The 20,681-nt window shown below is 39.1% G+C and overlaps 1 protein-coding gene across 9 annotated transcripts in view; it reads left to right on the top strand.

The window, feature by feature from the left end:
• MARCHF1 (membrane associated ring-CH-type finger 1) overlaps positions 1-14,659 on the top strand; it is a 178,925-nt gene extending 164,266 nt beyond the window's left edge. For 6 of the 9 annotated variants that reach the window (XM_070757271.1, XM_070757272.1, XM_070757277.1 and 3 more), the window contains 2 exons: positions 3,549-3,696; positions 11,478-14,659. In XM_070757271.1, coding sequence (XP_070613372.1) covers positions 3,549-3,696; positions 11,478-11,776 — 447 coding nt within the window. In that variant the 3' untranslated portion in view covers positions 11,777-14,659. Of the gene's footprint in view, positions 1-3,548; positions 3,697-3,910; positions 4,928-11,477 lie in introns of those variants that run through there. The other 3 variants (XM_070757273.1, XM_070757279.1, XM_070757275.1) reach the window with 2 other exon arrangements.
• Positions 14,660-20,681: the final 6,022 nt, after the last annotated feature.

Here is a 20,681-nt window from a genome sequence, read left to right on the forward strand (position 1 = left end):
AGGCCAGTTAGCTTGACATCAGTTGTAGTTAAAATGATGGAGACTCTACTCAAAAAGAGGATAAATCAGCACCTAAAAAACAATAACTTATTAGACCCAAATCAGCATGGCTTTACTGAAGGCAAATCATGTCAGACTAAACTCATTGATTTATTTGACTATGTCACAAAGGTGTTGGATGAAGGTGGTGCCGTGGATATTGCCTACCTGGACTTCAGCAAAGCCTTTGATACGGTTCCACATAAAAAGCTGATAGATAAATTAGTGAAGATTGGACTTAATCCCTGGATAGTTCAATGGATTTGCAGCTGGCTGAAGCGTAGACATCAGAGAGTTATTGTTAATGGCGAGTATTCTGAGCAGAGTCAGGTTACAAGCGGTGTGCCACAAGGATCTGTTCTGGGTCCTATTCTTTTTAATATATTTGTGAGTGACATAGGGGAAGGTTTGGTAGGGAAGGTTTGCCTATTTGCCGATGACTCTAAAGTGTGCAATAGGGTTGATATTCGTGGAGGCGTCTGTAATATGGTAAATGATTTAGCTTTACTAGATAAATGGTCTAAGCAATGGAAACTGCAGTTTAATGTTTCCAAATGTAAAATAATGCACTTGGGGAAAAGGAATCCTCAATCTGAGTATTGTATTGGCAGTTCAGTATTGGCAAATACTTCAAAAGAAAAGGATTTAGGGGTAGTGATTTCTGACAGTCTCAAAATGGGTGAACAGTGCAGTCAGGCGGTAGGGAAAGCAAGTAGGATGCTTGGCTGCATAGCTAGAGGTATAACAAGCAGGAAGAGGGAGATTATGATCCCGCTATATAGAATGCTGGTGAGACCACATTTGGAATACTGTGTTCCGTTCTGGAGACCTCACCTACAAAAAGATATTGACAAAATTGAACGGGTCCAAAGACGGGCTACAAGAATGGTGGAAGGTCTTAAGCATAAAACGTATCAGGAAAGACTTAATGAACTCAATCTGTATAGTCTGGAGGACAGAAGGAAAAGGGGGGACATGATCGAAACATTTAAATATATTAAAGGGTTAAATAAGGTCCAGGAGGGAAGTGTTTTTAATAGGAAAGTGAACACAAGAACAAGGGGACACAATCTGAAGTTAGTTGGGGGAAAGATCAAAAGCAACATGAGAAAATATTATTTTACTGAAAGAGTAGTAGATCCTTGGAACAAACTTCCAGCAGATGTGGTAGATAAATCCACAGTAACTGAATTTAAACATGCCTGGGATAAACATATATCCATCCTAAGATAAAATACAGAAAATAGTATAAGGGCAGACTAGATGGACCATGAGGTCTTTTTCTGCCGTCAGACTTCTATGTTTCTATGTTTCTATCTTTCAGCTGTGGCGAGGGGGATGTTTGCCCAGGTTTGCCTTGTGCACCAGTTGCGACCCTACTTGGACCGGGAGTCACTGCTCACAGTCACTCATGCCCTCATCACCTCGAGGCTTGACTACTGTAACGCTCTCTACATGGGGCTACCTCTGAAAAATGTTCGGAAACTTCAGATCGTGCAGAATGCAGCTGCGAGAGCAATCATGGGTTTTCCCAAATATGCCCATGTTACACCAACACTCCGCAGTCTGCATTGGTTGCCGATCAGTTTCCGGTCACAATTCAAAGTGTTGGTTATGACCTATAAAGCCCTTCATGGCACCGGACCAGATTACCTCAGGGACCGCCTTCTGCTGCATGAATCCCAGCGACCAGTTAGGTCCCACAGAGTGGATCTTCTCCGGGTCCCGTCAACTAAGCAATGTCGCCTGGCGGATCCCAGGGGAAGAGCCTTCTCTGTGGCGGCCCCAGCCCTCTGGAACCAACTCCCCCCAGAGATTAGAACTGCCCCCACCCTCCTTGCCTTTTGTAAACAACTTAAAACCCACCTCTGCCGCCAGGCATGGGGGAATTGAGATCCTCTTTCCCCCTAGGCCTTTACAATTCTATGCATGGTATGTATGTATGTATGTTTGGTTTTTATATTAATTGATTTTTAATCATCAATACCAAATTACTATTGTACACTGTTTTATTGTCGCTGTTAGCCGCCCCGAGTCTCTGGAGAGGGGCGGCATACAAATCCAATAAATAAATAAATAAATGTTATTGCTCCACGGCCTCAGGGCTGCCGGCAGAGCCAGGTTTTTAAGGCTTTCGGGAAGGCCAGGAGGGTGGGCTATAACCGGTCTCTGGAAAGTATGAGGCAGAAGACGGTCCCGTAAAGATGCATCTTATATTCCGAAAAATACGGTATATATCCCTGAAAATCAAGAATGGGGAAGGGATAATGCACCATGAAAATCTAGCCATGTTTTTGCTGTTTTTATCTAGGCAGTGTAGCTTATGAGAAAGTGTAGATTGTAAAAATTCAAATAAGAATAATTAGCATTTTAGTGTAATTGTACCTCAATTCTTGAAGTAGATTAGAGATATTGCTCTGAACAGTTCAAACTGATGCCATGTTATCACCTCGAGGTTCGACTACTGCAATGCTCTCTACATGGGGCTACCTTTGAAGAGTGTTCGAAAACTTCAAATAGTGCAGAATGCGGCTGGTGAGCCGTCATGGGTCTACCCAGATATTCCCATATCTCTCCATCACTCCGCGCACTGCACTGGTTGCCGATTGGTTTGCGGACACAATTCAAAGTGTTGATGATGACCTACAAAGCCCTACATGGCATCGGACCAGATTACTTACGGGACAGCCTTCTGCCACATTAATCCCTGTAGCCGGTTAGGTCCCACGTAGTTGGCTTTTTCTAGGTCCTGTCAACCAAACAATGTCGTTTGGCGGGGCTAAAGGAAGAGCCTTCTCTGTGGGGGCGCCAGCCCTCTGGAATCAGCTTCCCCCAGAGATTCGTACTGCCCCCACCCTCCTCGCCTTCCACAAGAGCCTCAAGACCCATCCATGTCGCCAGTCTTGGGGCAATTAGACCTTGCCCCTTTGACCAATAAATATAATCTATGGTGTGATTGGACTGTATGATTGCAGTCCAATCACACCATACATTATGATTTTTAGTTGTATTTTAAATTATTAGATTTGTGCTACATGCTTATGTTTGTTTCTATTCTGTGAGCCACCCTGAGTCTTCGGAGAGGGGTGGCATACAAATCTTATTAATAATAGTAGTAGTAGTAGTAGTAGTAGTAGTAGTAGTAGTAGTAGTAGTAATAATAATAATAATAATAATAATAATAATAATAATAATAATAATAATGTTCTAAAGGAGAAATTTCTATGTTTACCCACAGGAATGTATGAGTCCATGAAACTGTATTCCTCTTTCTTTTAACTCCCATAGTAGGAAATATTATATTACTATGATACACTTTACAAATAGGTTATTCAACATTATTATATATCAAAGAAATTCTGAATTATGTGTTTTGGAAAAGGGCACCTATAATTTGTACTAAGAATGACAGATTTCCAAGTTATTTGCTTTGCGGCTCATTGCAGGAAAAAATGATATGATCTACTTTCTTTGAAGTCCTGTAAATCCCTTTTTTTTCCACTTTGCAGTGGGAGAAACTGCAGATGACAACAAGTGAAAGAAGAAAAATAGTTTGCTCAGTCACATTCCACATTATTGCTATTACCTGTGTAGTTTGGTCATTGTACGTATTGATAGATCGGACTGCAGAGGAAATTAAGCAAGGTAATGACAACGGTGAGTATATTGATTATTTTCTACTTTCACATTATGCTACTTGCAGAATCACTAGAAATATATTTTATGAAATACACATACCCAAAACATAATAATGGGGTTTATTTGCATATCCTTTCTATAAAGATTTATTAGCTAGTATTATTAGTTCTTGAGCAACATAATTTTAATGATTGAATAAACCTTTCCTTATCATGTTCCCCTCTTTTCACAGAATCCGACACTTTAAGAATACCTCTTACATTTTCATGAAACAAAATCAGTACCACTTATAGACCAAATAACTAGTTCCAAACAGATTTTTAATAGTTATGATTCTTGCAGATGATATTACCAGAAAATTCGCTCCTGAACTCTCTGAATAGAAAATGTTATTAGTTTCCTTCAAGTTGATTTCCTGATTGTTTCACGTCCATAAAGTATTTTCTGCAAAAGTTGGAAGTAATTTGCCATTGACTTCTTCCAGGATTTTTCTCCAAGACCTACTATTCCCTGGTGACCTCTCATCCAAGGCTAACCAGGCCTAATCTTGCTGCCCATCCATACAAAGTTGGACAACTTCTGCCAACAGCTGAGATCAAGGATGGAAACTTGCAAGAGAAATCAAAATAGAAATAATAAATCAATAAACTCAAATAGTTCCCAATCACAACTATAGTAGCCGAATCATGCAGGGCAAATAATATTATCCTGTGTGTTTCATTCAAACATTAAACCCAGAAAGATTCTGTGTTTTCTATATAACACATTGTATACTGTAACTATTTGCGGAATAAAATGTTTTTGTTTCTCTATACACAATACTTGCCACAGGAAAATATAGTTTCTATGGAAAACACTCTAAAAACTGCTTAGGACAATATATGTGCCTGCCATTATTTGCTTTAGTAAATAAAACACTCCTAGATATAGATATCTAATTAGTGAGAGGTATACGACTTTATTGCATCACCTTGCATCTATCAATGCATCTGTAGATTAAAGTATTGTGTGAACACAGCTTGTTTGATTATTCAATATGTTGTGCAAATATACAAAATAGTCATTTTAGTTATTTTAAATAGATTGTACAAAGTCAGCTATTAAGTTCAAGTGTACATATTTATTTATTTGTTAAATTTATATGTCTCCTATCGCCGGGGGCTACTGTAGGCAGCTCACAATAATAAAAAGGAAGAAAAATGAAGGGAGGGTAAACAGAAGTAAAATAATAGAACAATAAAATAAACAATGACAAAGGAATCCAACTAGAATAAATACATCAATAGCTTCCTCTATACATAACTGGAATCTTGAATAGTTCAAATTATGCTGAAAAACATTCCTTTTTTCTTATGTTCTTATATGTTCTTATTTATATATTTTTTACTAATAAAGCCATGTATATGATCTTCATTTTAAAAAGTGTATTATTTTCTACTTTAATGATCCATGTGCCAAATAAATGGTGCATGGCATTTTTGAAAATGTCAGGAAAAAATACTTCAGTGATAAGATTCATAATGACAGTTCAAAGTATATAGGGAAACCTGAGCTGAAAATAATATCCTTGCTTATTGTCGGGAAACATATTTTGATTCTAAAAGCCTATTAAAAAGTTCAAATGCAAAATAATTTATAGGCGTACATAACAAACTCACACTGGCTTTCTACCACCAATAGAAATAATGTTATTCGTTCCTTTGACTGCTTCAAAAACTTGTACAAACTCATAAGATGAAATTGTCTTTGCTTTCCTCTTGATCCATTCATTTGTCCTTTATTCATTTGTTTTGAAATTCAGGCAGCTCTCACTCTATACAACAATCCAATCTTCTCAAAGTATTTCTTTTGCACCACTGAATCACTTTATATTCATTCTTGATGATTTTTTATTATAACACTTAAGTCAGTGATGGCAAACCTTTTTTCCCTTGGGTGTTGAAAGCATGCATGAGTGTACTCACATCCATAATTCAGTGCTTCCCCATGTGCCCCATCCCCCTCACATACACACATGGCCCACCCTCCCCCATTTCCTGACTTCTGGTGGACCTGGTAGGTCCGTTTTTTGTCCTCCACAGGCTGCAGAGGCTTCCCCTAAAATACCCCCCAAAGATCTTCCAGAGGCTGAAAATAGCCTCTGCATGAGCCGAAAATCAGCTGGCCGGTACTGGAGTTGAGCTAGGGCAACAGTTTGTGTGCTGGCAGATATAGCTGTGTGTGCCACCTGTGGCACACGTGTCATAGATTCGCCATCATGGACTTAAGTCATCCATTCAGGCTACAGGTAGCTAACTGGCAGGCTTTGCCTCTCCAGCTCTCATTTCTTTATAACAAACTAGTGTCAGATTTTCAAATAACATCCAAGTTTAAATCAGAGTCTGAGGCAAAAATTTCCTCAAAGTTCCAATTTATTCCCAGAGCCATGTTGGTACATCTGTGGAAACCCGAATCTGTTTTCCCAGGGTTTCTCTTTCTAGTTTAAAGTTAATTCCCCTGTCCCAGACCCACAAGTTCGTCACATGGACTACTAATCTTCTGCCACCATGTCTGTACACTCCCATCTCCTTCTGGGCAGGTGCTACACAAAGGATGACCTTGAAACTCAAAAAGGAATTTATTATGACTGTCTCTACCTCCTCATGCAACCACCCCTCCCAGCTTCCCACAGCAAGAAACATTCCAAAAATAATATAGCATAATGTAGCAGGCCAAGATCTCCAAGCAAATCTGGCTTCGGCCTGACAGTAGACATACGTTTATGCAAACCATTTCACTGTAACAGACTATGCACTACTTATTACCAGCATTGGATTAAAAATTGTCATCTTGAGCAAGGATTCCACAAGGTGCATAAATGATTTTTAAAAAAAAACCTAGAGCAATTGCTAGAAGTAGAATGTACGTATCATTTAAAATCATTCATCCAATTTTTCTTGTCAGCTTAGATTTCCTTAAATCTTTCATACATTGACAACCAGATACGTGTTCCGTTTTGTATTATATATGTAACATTTATTGTAAATTGTTCAGGTTCACAGCCTGCAACATGGCATTTTAGAAATATAAAGGTACAGGCACATTCACTGCAAGCATTCCGTATAAATTAATCGATAAAAAATAGTAAATGATCAAAAGAACACCACTTTGACTTACTCTTTACAATCTTGAACCATACTAAGCATTATCATGTATTCTCAAGTATGCTTTGTTTCTATCATATAACAATTCTACATTCAACAATTGACCTCCCATTCTATATAATAATAATAATAATTTATTAGATTTGTATGCCACCCCTCTCCTAAGACTCAGGGCGGCTCACAACAATAATAAAAACAATGTTACAGTGGAACAAATCTAATATTAAAAGAGGAAAAAACATATAAAACCCCATCATTTAAAACCAAACAACACATACATACCAAACATAAAATATAAAAGCCTGGCGATATAGGTGGGTCTTGAGTAATTTACGAAAGAAAAGGAGGGTGGGGGCAGTTCTAATCTCCGGGGGGAGTTGATTCCAGAGGGCCGGGGCTGCCACCGAGAAGGTTCTTCCCCTGGGGCCCGCCAAATGACATTGTTTAGTCAACGGGACCTGGAGAAGGCCAACTCTGTGGGACCTTATCAGTCGCTGGAATTCGTGCGGTAGTAGGCGGTTCCATGAAAACCATTATATTATTTAAGCCTACTAAATCTAATCAATCATAAAATCATGTTTTCTCACATTCGGACATTTTTCAGTGACTGCTAAAAAGCAGAAATCTGCACATTCGCTGCCTAAAATAAAGCTGCACTGCAACTTCTCAAATGGTGTTCCTCCTTGCCTCTTGTATTATTTCAGACATAATTCTGCCAAATTCCTTGCCAGATACACTTAAGAAATTGTGCATTCATTCAAGTGAGGTATTCCTTTTGACAGGTGCATAGACATTTGTCACAGGCACTAAGCAAAACTTACAGACACTCCATAAGCAGACCATAGTTCAACAGTTATTATACGGTGACAGTCCATTTCTGCAAACTTACCATTGTTCCATATTCTCAGCAACTCTTCTTTGCCTCATATTCTTCCCCAAATCTCTCATTATTTCATAAGAAGCAATCAAATGCTTCTTAAATCAAATTTAATGAGGCTTTTAGGTTTATATTAATTTCTCTCTGTATGAACGGACAGACAGACAGACAGACAGTATTCAAAATGAGGAACACATTTTTTCTAAGCAGGTTTTTTCACAAAACAAATGCCAAACTTATTGATTCTTGGTTGCCTATATCCTCTGATTGTGTTTATGTCACCTAACAAAAATAGCATGTTACATACCATTAATTGCAGTTTAATAGCCACTAATTGTTCCTGTAATATGTCTGAAACAGCCACCTGGTTACTTATTCAAATTGCTTAAGCTATATTTTAGGCTTTTTATCCATGACATTATCCATCATTTTCCTTTGCATATATTTGGTCTCTGTGAAACGTCTGTTCTCCCTTTTCATTGTTTAAATTTTATACCTCTTGCATTCCAAGTTATAATTTTTCATATGCAATGTCTCTTACGTGGTAGGTCAACAAAGACTGATTTCACCCATCTGGGAAAGCATAAACACTTTCAGTTGCATCTATGCAGTATAGATTTTTTTTTCATCCTTTTTTAAATTGTATTCAAAAGAAAGTTAAAATACAAAACTCCCAAAAAATAAAAAGGCAAAAAGCCCCATACAATAATAAAGACATTTTTAAAAGTATCAAAAAGTGCATCAAAAAGAAAAAAAATCCAACACATATATCTGTTCATACCAGGAGTAGCAAAAATGGAGCTCTACCCCAGAGCACCCAATTTGAAAGATGTTGAAAGAAAATGCAGGGCGTCCTGCATAAGCCACACCCACAGTGTGGTAGTAAAAATTTTGCTAGCCCTTCACTGGTTCATACCCTTGTAAAACAGATCCCCCCCCCATTAAAAAAAAACCTAGTACATATGTATTTCCAAATTATTGACCTGTCTTTTATATGCTATATTAATGACAAAATATTTAATAGGAACAATAATTATAATATAAATATTAAGGTTTTGAAACTTTGTTACAACTGTTATTGTAATCCACTCGTAGAAAGTTTACCGTAGCATTTTTTCTATCATAAATTATCCCAAAACATGATATGATATGATATAGAATAGAATAGAATAGAATATGATTTCTAGTTCAGTATGATAAATCCAATCTCCCTCAGTCTTTGCAGGAAAATAGAATTTGTCACTTTCCCATTTGGCCAGACTCCTAATATTATAAGGATAGATAGGCTTGAACTTCAAAGAGACAGACGGGATCAACTCAGTTCTCCGGCAGTGGAGATATCTCTTTGGCCTTCAACTTTCAATTCAGAGTCCTTTTGTGAACCTTAATCCAAAATTACATGCCTCTGCATATTTTCTACAGCCATTATCATCTCATCAAACTTTTAAAAACTGCAAAACTTTCAACTAAAACTATATACTATCCAAGTCTTTTCTTAGATTTCAGGCAGTTTTGATTGCCTGTAAACTGGTACATTGTTACTCTTGTGTAACTTAATCAGGGAACAAAGAACACTGAAGCAGAAGGAAACAAATAAAGATATTTTCTGGATATTTCAATCCAAAATTAAAATTAAAATTCAAAAGATATAATCTCCAAATATTTTGCAAATCCAAAAAGTACAAAAATCCTGTGGCGAGATTCCAATATTAATGTAAATCAAGTGAAAGCACATCACATTCTAGAAACATGCAGTCATCTTGGGAAGAAGTCGGTCACAGTATGGAGTATTTCTTAATGGCAAGTGTTGCCATTAAGAAATAGTTTCATTACAATTTTAGCCACAGGTACAGTTAAAACCCAGCTTTGTCCCAAGCATGGAAATTAGGCTCATTAACTCTGATATTATTTTGCAAAGCAAAATAGTTACCCTTAGCTCACCCACAAGGAGCAACACGTTGTGAACCTACAGAAATATAGTCAGGATACACATAGTGAAGATACTTATTTTCTTTATACACTGCTCAAAAAAATAAAGGGAACACTTAAAAAACAGAATATAACCTCAAGTAAATTAAACTTCTGTGAAATCAAACTGTCCACTTAGGAAGCAAAACTGACTGACAGTCAATTTCACATGCTGTTGTGCAAATGGAATAGTTGTGCAAATGAAATATTCAATGAGAATATTTCATTCATACAGATCTAGGATGTGTTATGAGTGTTCCCTTTATCTTTTTGAGCAGTATACATATTAAGTGCTTTAATCTCTTCTACTTCAACAGCAAAGCTTTTTCATGTTTAAACATAATATACTGTAAAAACTTAATTTTGCAATGGTTGCTAACTAAATAATCATCATGGTACTCACATAACCACCATTCATTGACAGAAATTATGACTGTGTTGAATAGGTCCTCAAAATTATGGCCATTGCAGTACCTCCATGGACACATGATCAAAATTTGGGAACTTAGCAGTTTGCCTGTGTTTATGATAGCAAGGTACACTTCAGTTCCACCTCATCTATCTCTCTCCCCATTATTTTGCCTGCCCTGCATTCTGCTATCTCTGTCGTCCCCAGCTGCCTTAATCATCATCTTCCCACTAGTGACAAGAGGTGTCTGTACCAAGACAGCTGTTGGCCCTTTGTGAGGTCTGGGTCGGCATCATGGAGACCTCATGCAGCCTTGAAAATCTGCTTCTACCTCAGTTGGGCACATCTAGAAATGAAAGTCAACTGGGGTGAAAGTTAGATAGTGTAGGGATGTCAAACTCGATTTCATTGAGGGCCACATTCAGGTTGTGCTTCACCTCAAGAGGCCAGGGTAGGCATGGCCAGTGTGGGCCTGGCCAACTTGATGTCACTCGTGTCAAGAGTGCCTGTGATGGATCAAGTGCTCTACCCGCAAAAATGGCCTCCCGGGCTCCATTTTGGCTGCAACGGCCTCTTGCAGTCCTCTGCCAACTAAAATGGAGCATCTTGCAATCTTCTGCCAACGGAAATGGAGCTCAGGCCACTTATGGCTCTCCCAAGCTCCATTTTTGGCTGTGACAGCCTCCTACAACCCTCTGCTGGCTAAAATTAGCTAAGGAGTACTGTTTGTGGCCCTCTTGAACTTTGTTTTCAGCTGCAGCAGTCTCCTGCAACCCACCTGCCAATGAAAATGGAGTTCGGGAAGGCTGCCTGTGGCTCTCCTGAGTTCCTTTTCCGGTTGCAATGGAGCTCAAGAGGGCTTCCCGTGGCACTCCCAAGCTATTTTCATCTACAACAGCCTCCTGCAACCCCCTGCCAATAAAAATGGAGCATGCGGCCCCCCTGAGCTCTTTTTTTGCTGACAGAGGCACCGCAGGTTGGTTCTTCACTGTTTCCAGACTTAAGCTCCCTGCAAACTGGATCAGGCCCACAGGACTTGAGTGGAAGACTTCAGGGCAACAATAAAGCCGAGATGAGGCAGTGAGGGAGAAATGAAGTGGAAATGAGTGTGCTCAAGAGAAGCATGAGGTCCTTACCTAACAGTTGCGATTATCAGAACTGCCATTATTAAATGATGGAGTCACAAGAACTTTCACCTATCACTTCAATTAGCAGTGACAATTTGTGTCTTGAATGACGTCATTGAGGACTACCTTAACTTTTGTCTTTATATGAAAATAGTATAGGAAGTGTGTTATAGTAAATAAGCAATAGAAATAGTCATGATCAATTTAACATCTCTCTCTCTCCCCACCCTCCCTCTCTGTCCCTCTCTCTCTCCCACCCTCCCTCTCATGGAAAGGAGTCCTAGAATGGCCTTTTTGGACAAAATTGGTTGTGGTAGCCATTGGATTCACTGGAGGCCTTGTCTTCATGTATGTGCAATGTAAAGTCTACATTCAGTTATGGCGAAGGCTGAAGGCTTATAACCGTGTCATATTTGTTCAGAACTGTCCAGATACTGCCAAAAAACCGGAGGAGAAAAATTCTTCCACCATTCAGAACACTGAAATTAAAGATACTGTTGTGGTTCCGATATCACAGACAGATACAAACTGTCAGCAAACAGAAGAAACTGTTCTTGATGTCATGCCTGTTTGACGGAAGTAGCATTTCTTTGGAAAACAAAGCAAAATGTTTCTGTTAGCTGCAAAGGAGAAAAAAATTCAAATCCTATTTGAAAAGAAGAACAAACATAAAATTAGCAAGGAAAATTGATATGAAGAAGCTGTACATTACCTCTGAAATGTAGCAGAGAAATGTTTTTCACCTTTCTTGCTAAGTACAATTAAAAGTGGAAGAAGATAGAAAAGCAAAAACTTCTAACAGGCAAAGGACATGCCAACACTACTATTGATGGCTTAAAGGAAATGCATTTGCAGAACTTCTACTTATGTTCTGTTTACAAGAAAAAAAAACTATGTGTATTTGCTACTATGGTCTTTTTGCTAATTATTGTAAACTTGGGGGCGGGGAAATCAAACAAATTTTTAAGGTTCTTATAAAGGTATTAATCGAAGCACAAATTATCTGTTTGATAATGTGATATTTAATGCTAAGGTGATTTACCCTATAACATTTCTGTAAAAGCAACCACACATTAAGTAATAATGGATTTTGAGTATTTGTAAACTAGAATATTAGAAATATTTTTCTTGGTCAACCATAGACACAGAAATAATTAACAGCAAATTCCCTGACAAATTGCTACATTCATCTGGAGCAGCAACTTAGTTTGCAATTATTTTTATATAGTAGAATATTAAAAATTCCCTAGCCACTGTAAGATTATTGTTCCAAAGGACAATTCGTTAAATCAGAGTGTTAAGAGACCAGAATACTTTGGTTAACAAAAGGCTTTACAATTTCCAGTATCTATTAGGGTGAGAAATATGCAAAAAAAAAACCAACCACCCAAAAGTTACAACCCAATGCTTTGTTTTAAAGATAGCCTTGAAAAAGTCAGTATGGACAGCATTCACAATATCACAGTATTTCTTCAATGTGAACTTAATTGACAATGTATATGCAGTAACTTCTATATAAGAAAGAATTTAACAGTTAAGGATTCAGTAGTTCATTTGATTCTGTTATTTTAATATATTAATATAAAATGAGGTATGATTAAATAAGATGCTTAAATTAATATCAATGTAAGAATGCAGCCTGCAGGGATCCAAATAATGATTTGGCATCCCATTTCAGAAGTATTTACCCAGGAGGATTAAAGTAAGTAAGATATTTACAGATAAATAAGTATCTTATTTCTATCACTGTTATGCTTGTTGATTGTATTGTGAGTTGTGCCCAAGTAATGTGAGTTAATACAAGAAAACAGTAGTAAGGGGAACTTATGATGAAATACTGCAATTGGTTATTTCTAAAAGAATTTTAAATCATGCTGCAAATTTTTAAAAAGAGTAAACTGTGTTGAGATGATTATATTTGTTTGTTCCATTGAGAAATTTCAAAAGCAGTTAGCTTCATTAAGATAAATGGGTATTTTCTCACTTGATATCAGTAAGTCAGAGTTGTTACCATTATCAGAAATCTAGCTTGGTTGAAAACATATTAACCATAAAGTTAATATAATACAATATGATAGATACGACAAGAATTATAATGCTGAAAGCTTTCTGAAATGAAAACTGGATAACTGAACTGTAAACTAAGTATTTCAGATAAAAGAGAAAAAATGCCATTATAGTATTTTGTGGCATTTAGATCGTACCAAACTTTTATGCAGATAATGTGACAGATATAAAAGAAGTCAGGCCACAAGCTGAAATCAAATTCAAACTGAATGGTTTGCATTTCTTTTTTCTTACGATATGTAGGAGATCAGGATATAGCTTGGGTTATATTTATAATTTGGAGTGATAACGTATTCTTCTTCTCCAACTATAAATATTTATGATGTTACTATGCTTTGCATAGAAGATTACTATGGCATTAAAAGCTGAAAACTGAACTTATATGCAACAAAATGCACTTTCAGAATACTACTGCAATGTGAATTTCTCATCATTCTACTAATGTTAAATATCAGTCCAGGCAGTTATTTGCCCAACTGCATATTTTACAGAGACCATACAATGGAGCTTATACAGAGCAACGTTGTGTAAAAGGATTATCATGCATGTGGCAAAAGGTAAATGGCTGGTTATTCATATATTCAGTGCCAGTAAAATACTACGGTAGATTCATAGAAATGTTGGCATGTTTATATAGCATGATGCATTGGGAGAAAAAGTCTACATGATTCCCATACCAAGATTAAGAAATAACTTATCATTATGCCAGCAACAGTTTTAAACCAAGATTTGTTTTGACTTAATTTCATAGAATTTAGGGAATTATGCTATTTTTAAAAGCTGATTCACATGGAAACAGGAACAGCTTTCAGTTGTATTTAAAAATTATATTTGCACCACAATTTGCAATATACCATCTTTTATTATGTCTTTTTTGATTATGAGTCAAAGAAAAAGTGTATCAGAATAAAATACCAGAAAAAAATGTGAAATATATCGTCCTTTAAGAGAGAAAAAAGTAAAATTTTAAATTCCAGTATTTGTTTGTTGATTGGTTTGTTTTATTCTTAGGCAGCATTAGGCATAGAAGTCTAATTAATAATAAATAAATAAAGTTGATTCCAAATTAACCTCCTGGCTATAAATCTAAAATACTATTAGTGTAATTGCTACATGTTGAAAGCAGTCACTAGCAAAGGTCAATATTGCATTGTTGCACAGGTCCCCATCTGAAAATTCTCTCAATTTCTGAAAACTGCACTGCAATCTATGATGCAAATATTTTATTATATATAATCATTGGACTTGCAAGTTTGTTACTTGTTTTACCCAGTTCCCTTTGGCAAGAGCTTTTGTGGGTGATTTGTGTATGAAAAAGGTTCTTGGGGTGAGGAAAAAACCTAATTGTTGTGGAACAAATTTGTATTTGTAATAAACAGATGACTCTTAAGTGGTATTTATTTTTTAATAGCAACTGATAATGTTTCTATTATGTATTTATATTATGTATTTTGTGTTTCCAGTCTGAAAAACTTTAGAACTCGAGTCTGAAGTTTAAACTTGAGGATATTTTTGCCTTATCAAATGCCCTGAGAAACATGTTTTAAATGAAAGCTTAATCTAAGTGCTTCAGATTGCATTAGATTACACGAGAAACGGTTAACCCTGCTGTTCTGTTCGAAAAAAGTTCCTAATGTTATGTTCCCGGGTCACCCTGACCCGGACCGAAAACTCTTCATTTGCAGTGCTTATGTTTGGTCTTTTTGAAAGCTTTTTTCACCTGGAAACATGTTTGAACATTTCTGCACACAATGGAATGAAAATTGAACTGAAAAAATTAATCCTTATTGGTTTATTTTGCACATAAATGTGCCTCCCCCCCCCCCGTTTTTGTGAAAGTTTTTTTCAATTTATGGATAGTTTTGCTTGCAAAATCCATTCTATTTTACTAAAGTTGGTGTGGGATTGGTAGCTTGAACATTTCTGCACACAATGATATGAAAATTGAACTGAGAAAATTAATCCTTATTGGTTTATTTTGCTCATAAATGGGCCCCCATGCTTATACTCAAATAGGCTTATACTCGAGTAGGCTTATACTCGAGTATAAAATGATATGGTCTTATATTCAAAAATAAACCAATAAGAATCATTTTTTTTCAGTTCATTTCTATTTTTCTTATGTTTAGGATTGTTCAATTTAGTATATCAAAACTTTTGAGTTTATTGATAATTTTGCCTGCAAAATGCATTCTATTTTACTATTCTATTTTGGTGTGGGATTGGTAGCTTGAACCTTTCTGAACATAATGATATGAAAATTAAACTGAAAAAATGATCCTTATTGGTTTATTTTGCTCATAAATGGGCCCCCATGCTTATACTCAAATAGGCTTATACTCGAGTAGGCTTATACTCGAGTATAAAACAATAAACCAATAAGAGTCATTTTTTTCAGTTCATTTATATTTTTCTTATGTTCAGGATTGTTCAATTTAGTATATCAAACCTTTTGGGGGAAAATTCCTTAGGGATTTGTAGCCTTAAAAAATATAAATTGACACGAAATTCAAAAAGGATGGGGGGAGGGGCTTTTTGATCAAAATAAAAATATAAGTCTCAATTTTTCCAGTTCAATTTTCATATCATTATGTTCATAAATGTTCAAACTAGTTTTCCAGTGGAAAAAGTTTTCAAAAAGACCAAATTCAAGTACCTAAAAAAAATCATTTTGATCCGGGTCTATATGACCCGAACAGAGTAAATGTGACTTTTTTTTTGCCAAGAAAAAAATTTTTCCCCCACCCCCACAAATATTTTTTTGATGATCAGCATTGTTAAATTGAGTAAATGAATGCGTAAGATTTTAAAGAATATTTCGGATTTGGAGCATAAAAAAATAAAAAGTGAAAATTGTTGCAAGCAGCCGGGGGGGGGGGGGAGGCCTTATTTCTGATGTTAAAAAAACAGTAAGAATCATTTTTTTCAGTTCCTTTATATTTTTCTTATATTCAGAAATGTTCAAGGTACCATTCCCACACCAACTCCAGTAAAATAGACTGCATTTTGCAAGCAAAACTATCCATAAATTGAAAAAACTTTCACAAAAACGGGGGGGGAGGCACATTTATGGGCAAAATAAACCAATAAGGATTAATTTTTTCAGTTCAATTTTCATTCCATTGTGTGAAGAAATGTTCAGACTACTTTCCAAGTGAAAAAAGCTTTCAAAAAGACCAAACATAAGCACTGCAAATGAAGAGTTTTCGGTCCGGGTCAGGGTGACCCGGGAACATAACATTAGGGAGGTTTTTTTTTTCAGCAAGAAAGAAACCTCCCACCCCCCCAAAAAAATTCTCATAGAGAGAACCCCTGAAATGATGAAAAGTCATGAAATTTCAAGTTTCAGATATGCAGGGAAAATTTTTTACAGGGTCTCAAACCTTGATTTCGGGTCTCACAGACCCGAACAGAACAGCAGGGTTAAATGGTTAAAAGAAAATGTAGTCCAGTCCTTTTACTGAGCAATAGTTTAACTCAAGAAGAAACCGGGATTGCATTCTTTCCCCATTCTTCATGAATGTAGTTTAATGTCAGTTCAGTAGCCTGAATATGTCCTTATAAATCAATGTTAAGGAACTTTGTTTTAAAAAAGAGGTAAGTACTGAAGTAGAAAGCCCACTAGTAGATTCTCTAAAGCCAAACTGGTGAAGTAAAAAATTAGTAATTTTGAATTATGAAAAGAACCGTTGAACTTACCTGAACAGTCTTCTCAATGCACTGCTACGGAGAGTCCAACATGGGTGACACTTCAGCCTTATTGTTAGGGACTGAGTTACAATTAGCATATGAACAGGCCCCACCCCCAGCTGCCCCCCAACAGGTCAGTCAATAAAAACAAAGGAATCGTGCAAAAAAGCACAGGTTTATTAACCATAACCAACATTAACCCAAAGAAACTCAAGAATAGAAAGCCTAGTGCCCCTGGGCTCAATGCCGGGGTGGTGGTGGTGTTGGACTCTACTTGCAGTACATCGAGAAGATCGTTCAGGTAAGTTCAATGGTTCTGCTACGGAGAGCCCAACGTGGGATATACCCAAGCTTATGTAACTAGGGCGGGCTAAGGCTGAGCCAGGGGCACAAGGGCCCCACACACCCTTTTCAGAACTCTGCATCTAAAAGCAGCTTCAGCTGAGGCATAAGATTTGCATTGCCCCCACCCTCTTTGCTTTCCGAAAAACTTTGAAAACTCATCATTGCCACTTGGCCTGAGACCACTAGATCTCCCCCCCCCCAGACCAACTAATGTGTTTAGAGTGACCTATTGAGTGAATGATCATCTTGACCTTGGGTACATCTCTCATGTTGGACTCTCCGCTGCAGTGCATTGGAGAATGTCCGTTGAACTTACCTGAACGGTCTTCTCGATGCACTGCAAGGAGAGTCCAAACCCAACCCGGGCAATTGGCCCAGGTGTTCAGTTAATTGGGGTTTATTGTATTAATAAAGTTGTGTTTGTTATACTAGGGACTGAGCTGTTGGGGGAGGCTATAGGGTGGAGCTAATAATTATTTTAATTTAACTCAATCCCTAGCCAATCAGGCTGAAGTATTACCCACGTTGGACTCTCCTTGCAGTGCATTGAGAAGACCGTTCAGGTAAGTTCAACGGTCCTTCCTGTTGTAGAGCTGGCGACTTCCACCATGGGAGTGAACAGCGAACCTCTGCACTGATATGCACTAGTCTGCGGGAGTGACTGGTATGTGCTCTCTGGAATGGGATGAGAAACCACTGGAGGGGTCTGGCGTGCAGACGGGCCCATAGTATGATGTTGATGCAGGAAATGAACATCCCTAGCATCTGGGACAGGACACCCTGTCTTGACGAAGGCAACCGTCATTAGGGCCTAATTCATGAGCATATCTCGTAGCCACAGAATCGATGCCCTGTTAAAGAATGAGGCAACTGAGGCGGCTCCGAGAGACCAAGCTGCCATCTGATGGAACTTCTTGATCAGGGATTCAGCCCTTCTGTCGTCTGGCCTCAGAACATCTGTCATGTGTGATGACACCAGGGCTTTTGACACCAGGCTTGCCACTGGCGCGTCGATAGAGGGAAACTGGAGTGCTGTCTCCATTTCTGGGTCGAAAGTATAAAACTTACGTTCAGATGCTGTTGGACCCATTGCCGCTGTTGGATGCTCCCATGGTCGCTTAACATTGTCAAGAAAAAGTTGCAACGATGGGGTGTGGTCTGAGTCTTTTGAAGACTCAGTGAAAAGGCAGGTAGCTGGTTGGATGCCCGCAGCTGGGTCCGCAGACTTGTCAATGGTGCTTAAAGCTACCGTCAGCTTAGCTTTATTAAGCAAGGTGCAGAAGAGTGACGCCACAGACCTGTGAAGGCTGGAGGTTCTGGAGGGGTTTCATCCTCCGACAGTCCATCCTCTGGATCCGAGGCTGGGTCACATAGCCCAGGGTCCTCATGGAGTGAATCCTGAATCGGGGATGGTGGAGCAGGTGCTGACCAGATGTCCCTGTCTGTAGAGGCCTGCGGAACGGGTGCTGTTGCTGTTGCACACCGACTACTATGCCCTGGGAATATGCTGAGGCGATCATGTCCTGAATAGATGGTGACATGTATCAGGAGAGGCTCGTAGACCTGCAGCCATTGGTGTGAAGGTGGCTGATGGTACCTGAGGTTGAGGTGCGTATGGCCAGGCTGGAGGGGCTGGTATGGCGAAGTCTGGCCTATGTATCCCCTCAGTTTGTACTGCAGGATGATCTGGTGACCAGTCCTCGTCTGTGGCCACACCAGTTCCTTCCGGTAGCCTGGGAGGCGTAGAGGAAGTTAGTAACCCCAAGGACTGACCTACTGGTATGCTTGAGGTGGCCTGGAAAGGGGTGGCTTGAGTGCCTTGCCTCTGACCTACCTCCAACTGTCCTTCCAGGGCTTTAATTCTTTTTTCTGCCTCCTTCAGGGCAGAAGATGTCTATGAGCTCTTAGACTTAGTTTTGGGGGCATGAGACTTTTTTTTTGTCTTGGGGTTAGAAGCTGCTGAGGTAGTTGTCTCTGGGGGCATTGATTGAGGTAGATCAGCCATGGCTAATAGGTAAAACAGCTAAATAAGGCCCCAAATTTGACCTACAATTGTGGGGGCGTATAGTTACAGCGTTAATTAACAGATTCACCTTAGATCAGCACTTCTCTTTTGAAAAAGAACTCACAAGCCTGGTTTCATTGGTTGGGAGCTGTGCCTGACCAGCAGTAATGGCTCTGATTGGGCCCTGGCATAGGCTAGCCTCATAGTGGGAAGGGGTGGAGCCTTCAACTGCCGGGAGGACACCCCCTGTAAAGGCAGGAAATCACGCCCTCTCCAAAATGGCAGGCGGAACTGCCAGCTCTTTTAGCTACCTCCGCCAGGCTTCTCAAGGGCCGCCGGCTTCTCTGGATCAGCTGAAAGGCGGTAGTAGAGCATTCTCCACTGCATCTGGAAGGAGAGTCCAACATGGGTAATTCACCAATCTTATTGGTAGAGACTGAGTTAATTTAAATATTTAAATATGAGGTAGTCACCGCCCCTTAGCAGCCCCCAATACCCCAGTTTTAAAAACTCAGTCTTAGTGTAGAGACTGTTGAGTTTTTTCTTCTGTACAGAAGGCTAATAATAATGATAATAATAATAATGATAATAATAATAATAACGATGATAATAAAGATATTAATCTTTCTGCCTTTTCTCACCCTTTTATTTTGCAGATGCTGTAATGAAGAAAAGGATTCCAAGGGGTCTCTGCCCTCCGCGGCCAGAAGCACCCCCACCGTAATTCTCCTCGAGCTTCCCTTCCCTCAGTGGGTACCATGCTGAGCGAGGAGCACCTCAGCCCAGGGTCCCCGGCCTCATTGGCCATACCCGGCTGCCAGCTGAAGGTGAGGGGGTCCGTCCCCCTCACTGGGAAGCTTGGAAAGCAAGATTCCGGCGAAAACTGAAGGCGGCTTGATTTGGCGCCGAGCCAGCGCCTCTCAGCTGTTCGGCGGCTTTTGCTTAAAGCCGCCGCCGCCGCCGCAAGCCGCTCGCCAAGCCGGAAAGCCGCTTGGATCGGCTAGATCATCGGCTTTGAGAAACGAGCGTGGGGGGGGCATGGGCCTTACCAGGAAGTCGCCCACGGAGCTGAAGGCAGCAAGAATGAGCGGGAACGCCATTTTGGGGCGACTGATTCCCGCGCCCGTCATGTTTGGGCGGGCGAATGATTGCTCTCCACCCAATCACTGGGCGCGACCAACCATTACAAGGCAGGCTTAGGCTCTGAGGTGCCTACACACCATTTTGCTGACATTTGGCCATTGACAGTCGTGTCTGTCAACATGTCTCTTCAGCTTGCTGTCAAATAACAACTGTCAACTGTGAGTAATGGAGGATAAAACCTTAGAGAAGGCATCTTCCCCCAGTGTGTTGCCTCAGGATAAAGGTAAGG

The sequence above is a fragment of the Erythrolamprus reginae genome, chromosome 7, assembly GCF_031021105.1.
Source record: "Erythrolamprus reginae isolate rEryReg1 chromosome 7, rEryReg1.hap1, whole genome shotgun sequence".
Classification (NCBI taxonomy): domain Eukaryota; kingdom Metazoa; phylum Chordata; class Lepidosauria; order Squamata; family Dipsadidae; genus Erythrolamprus; species Erythrolamprus reginae.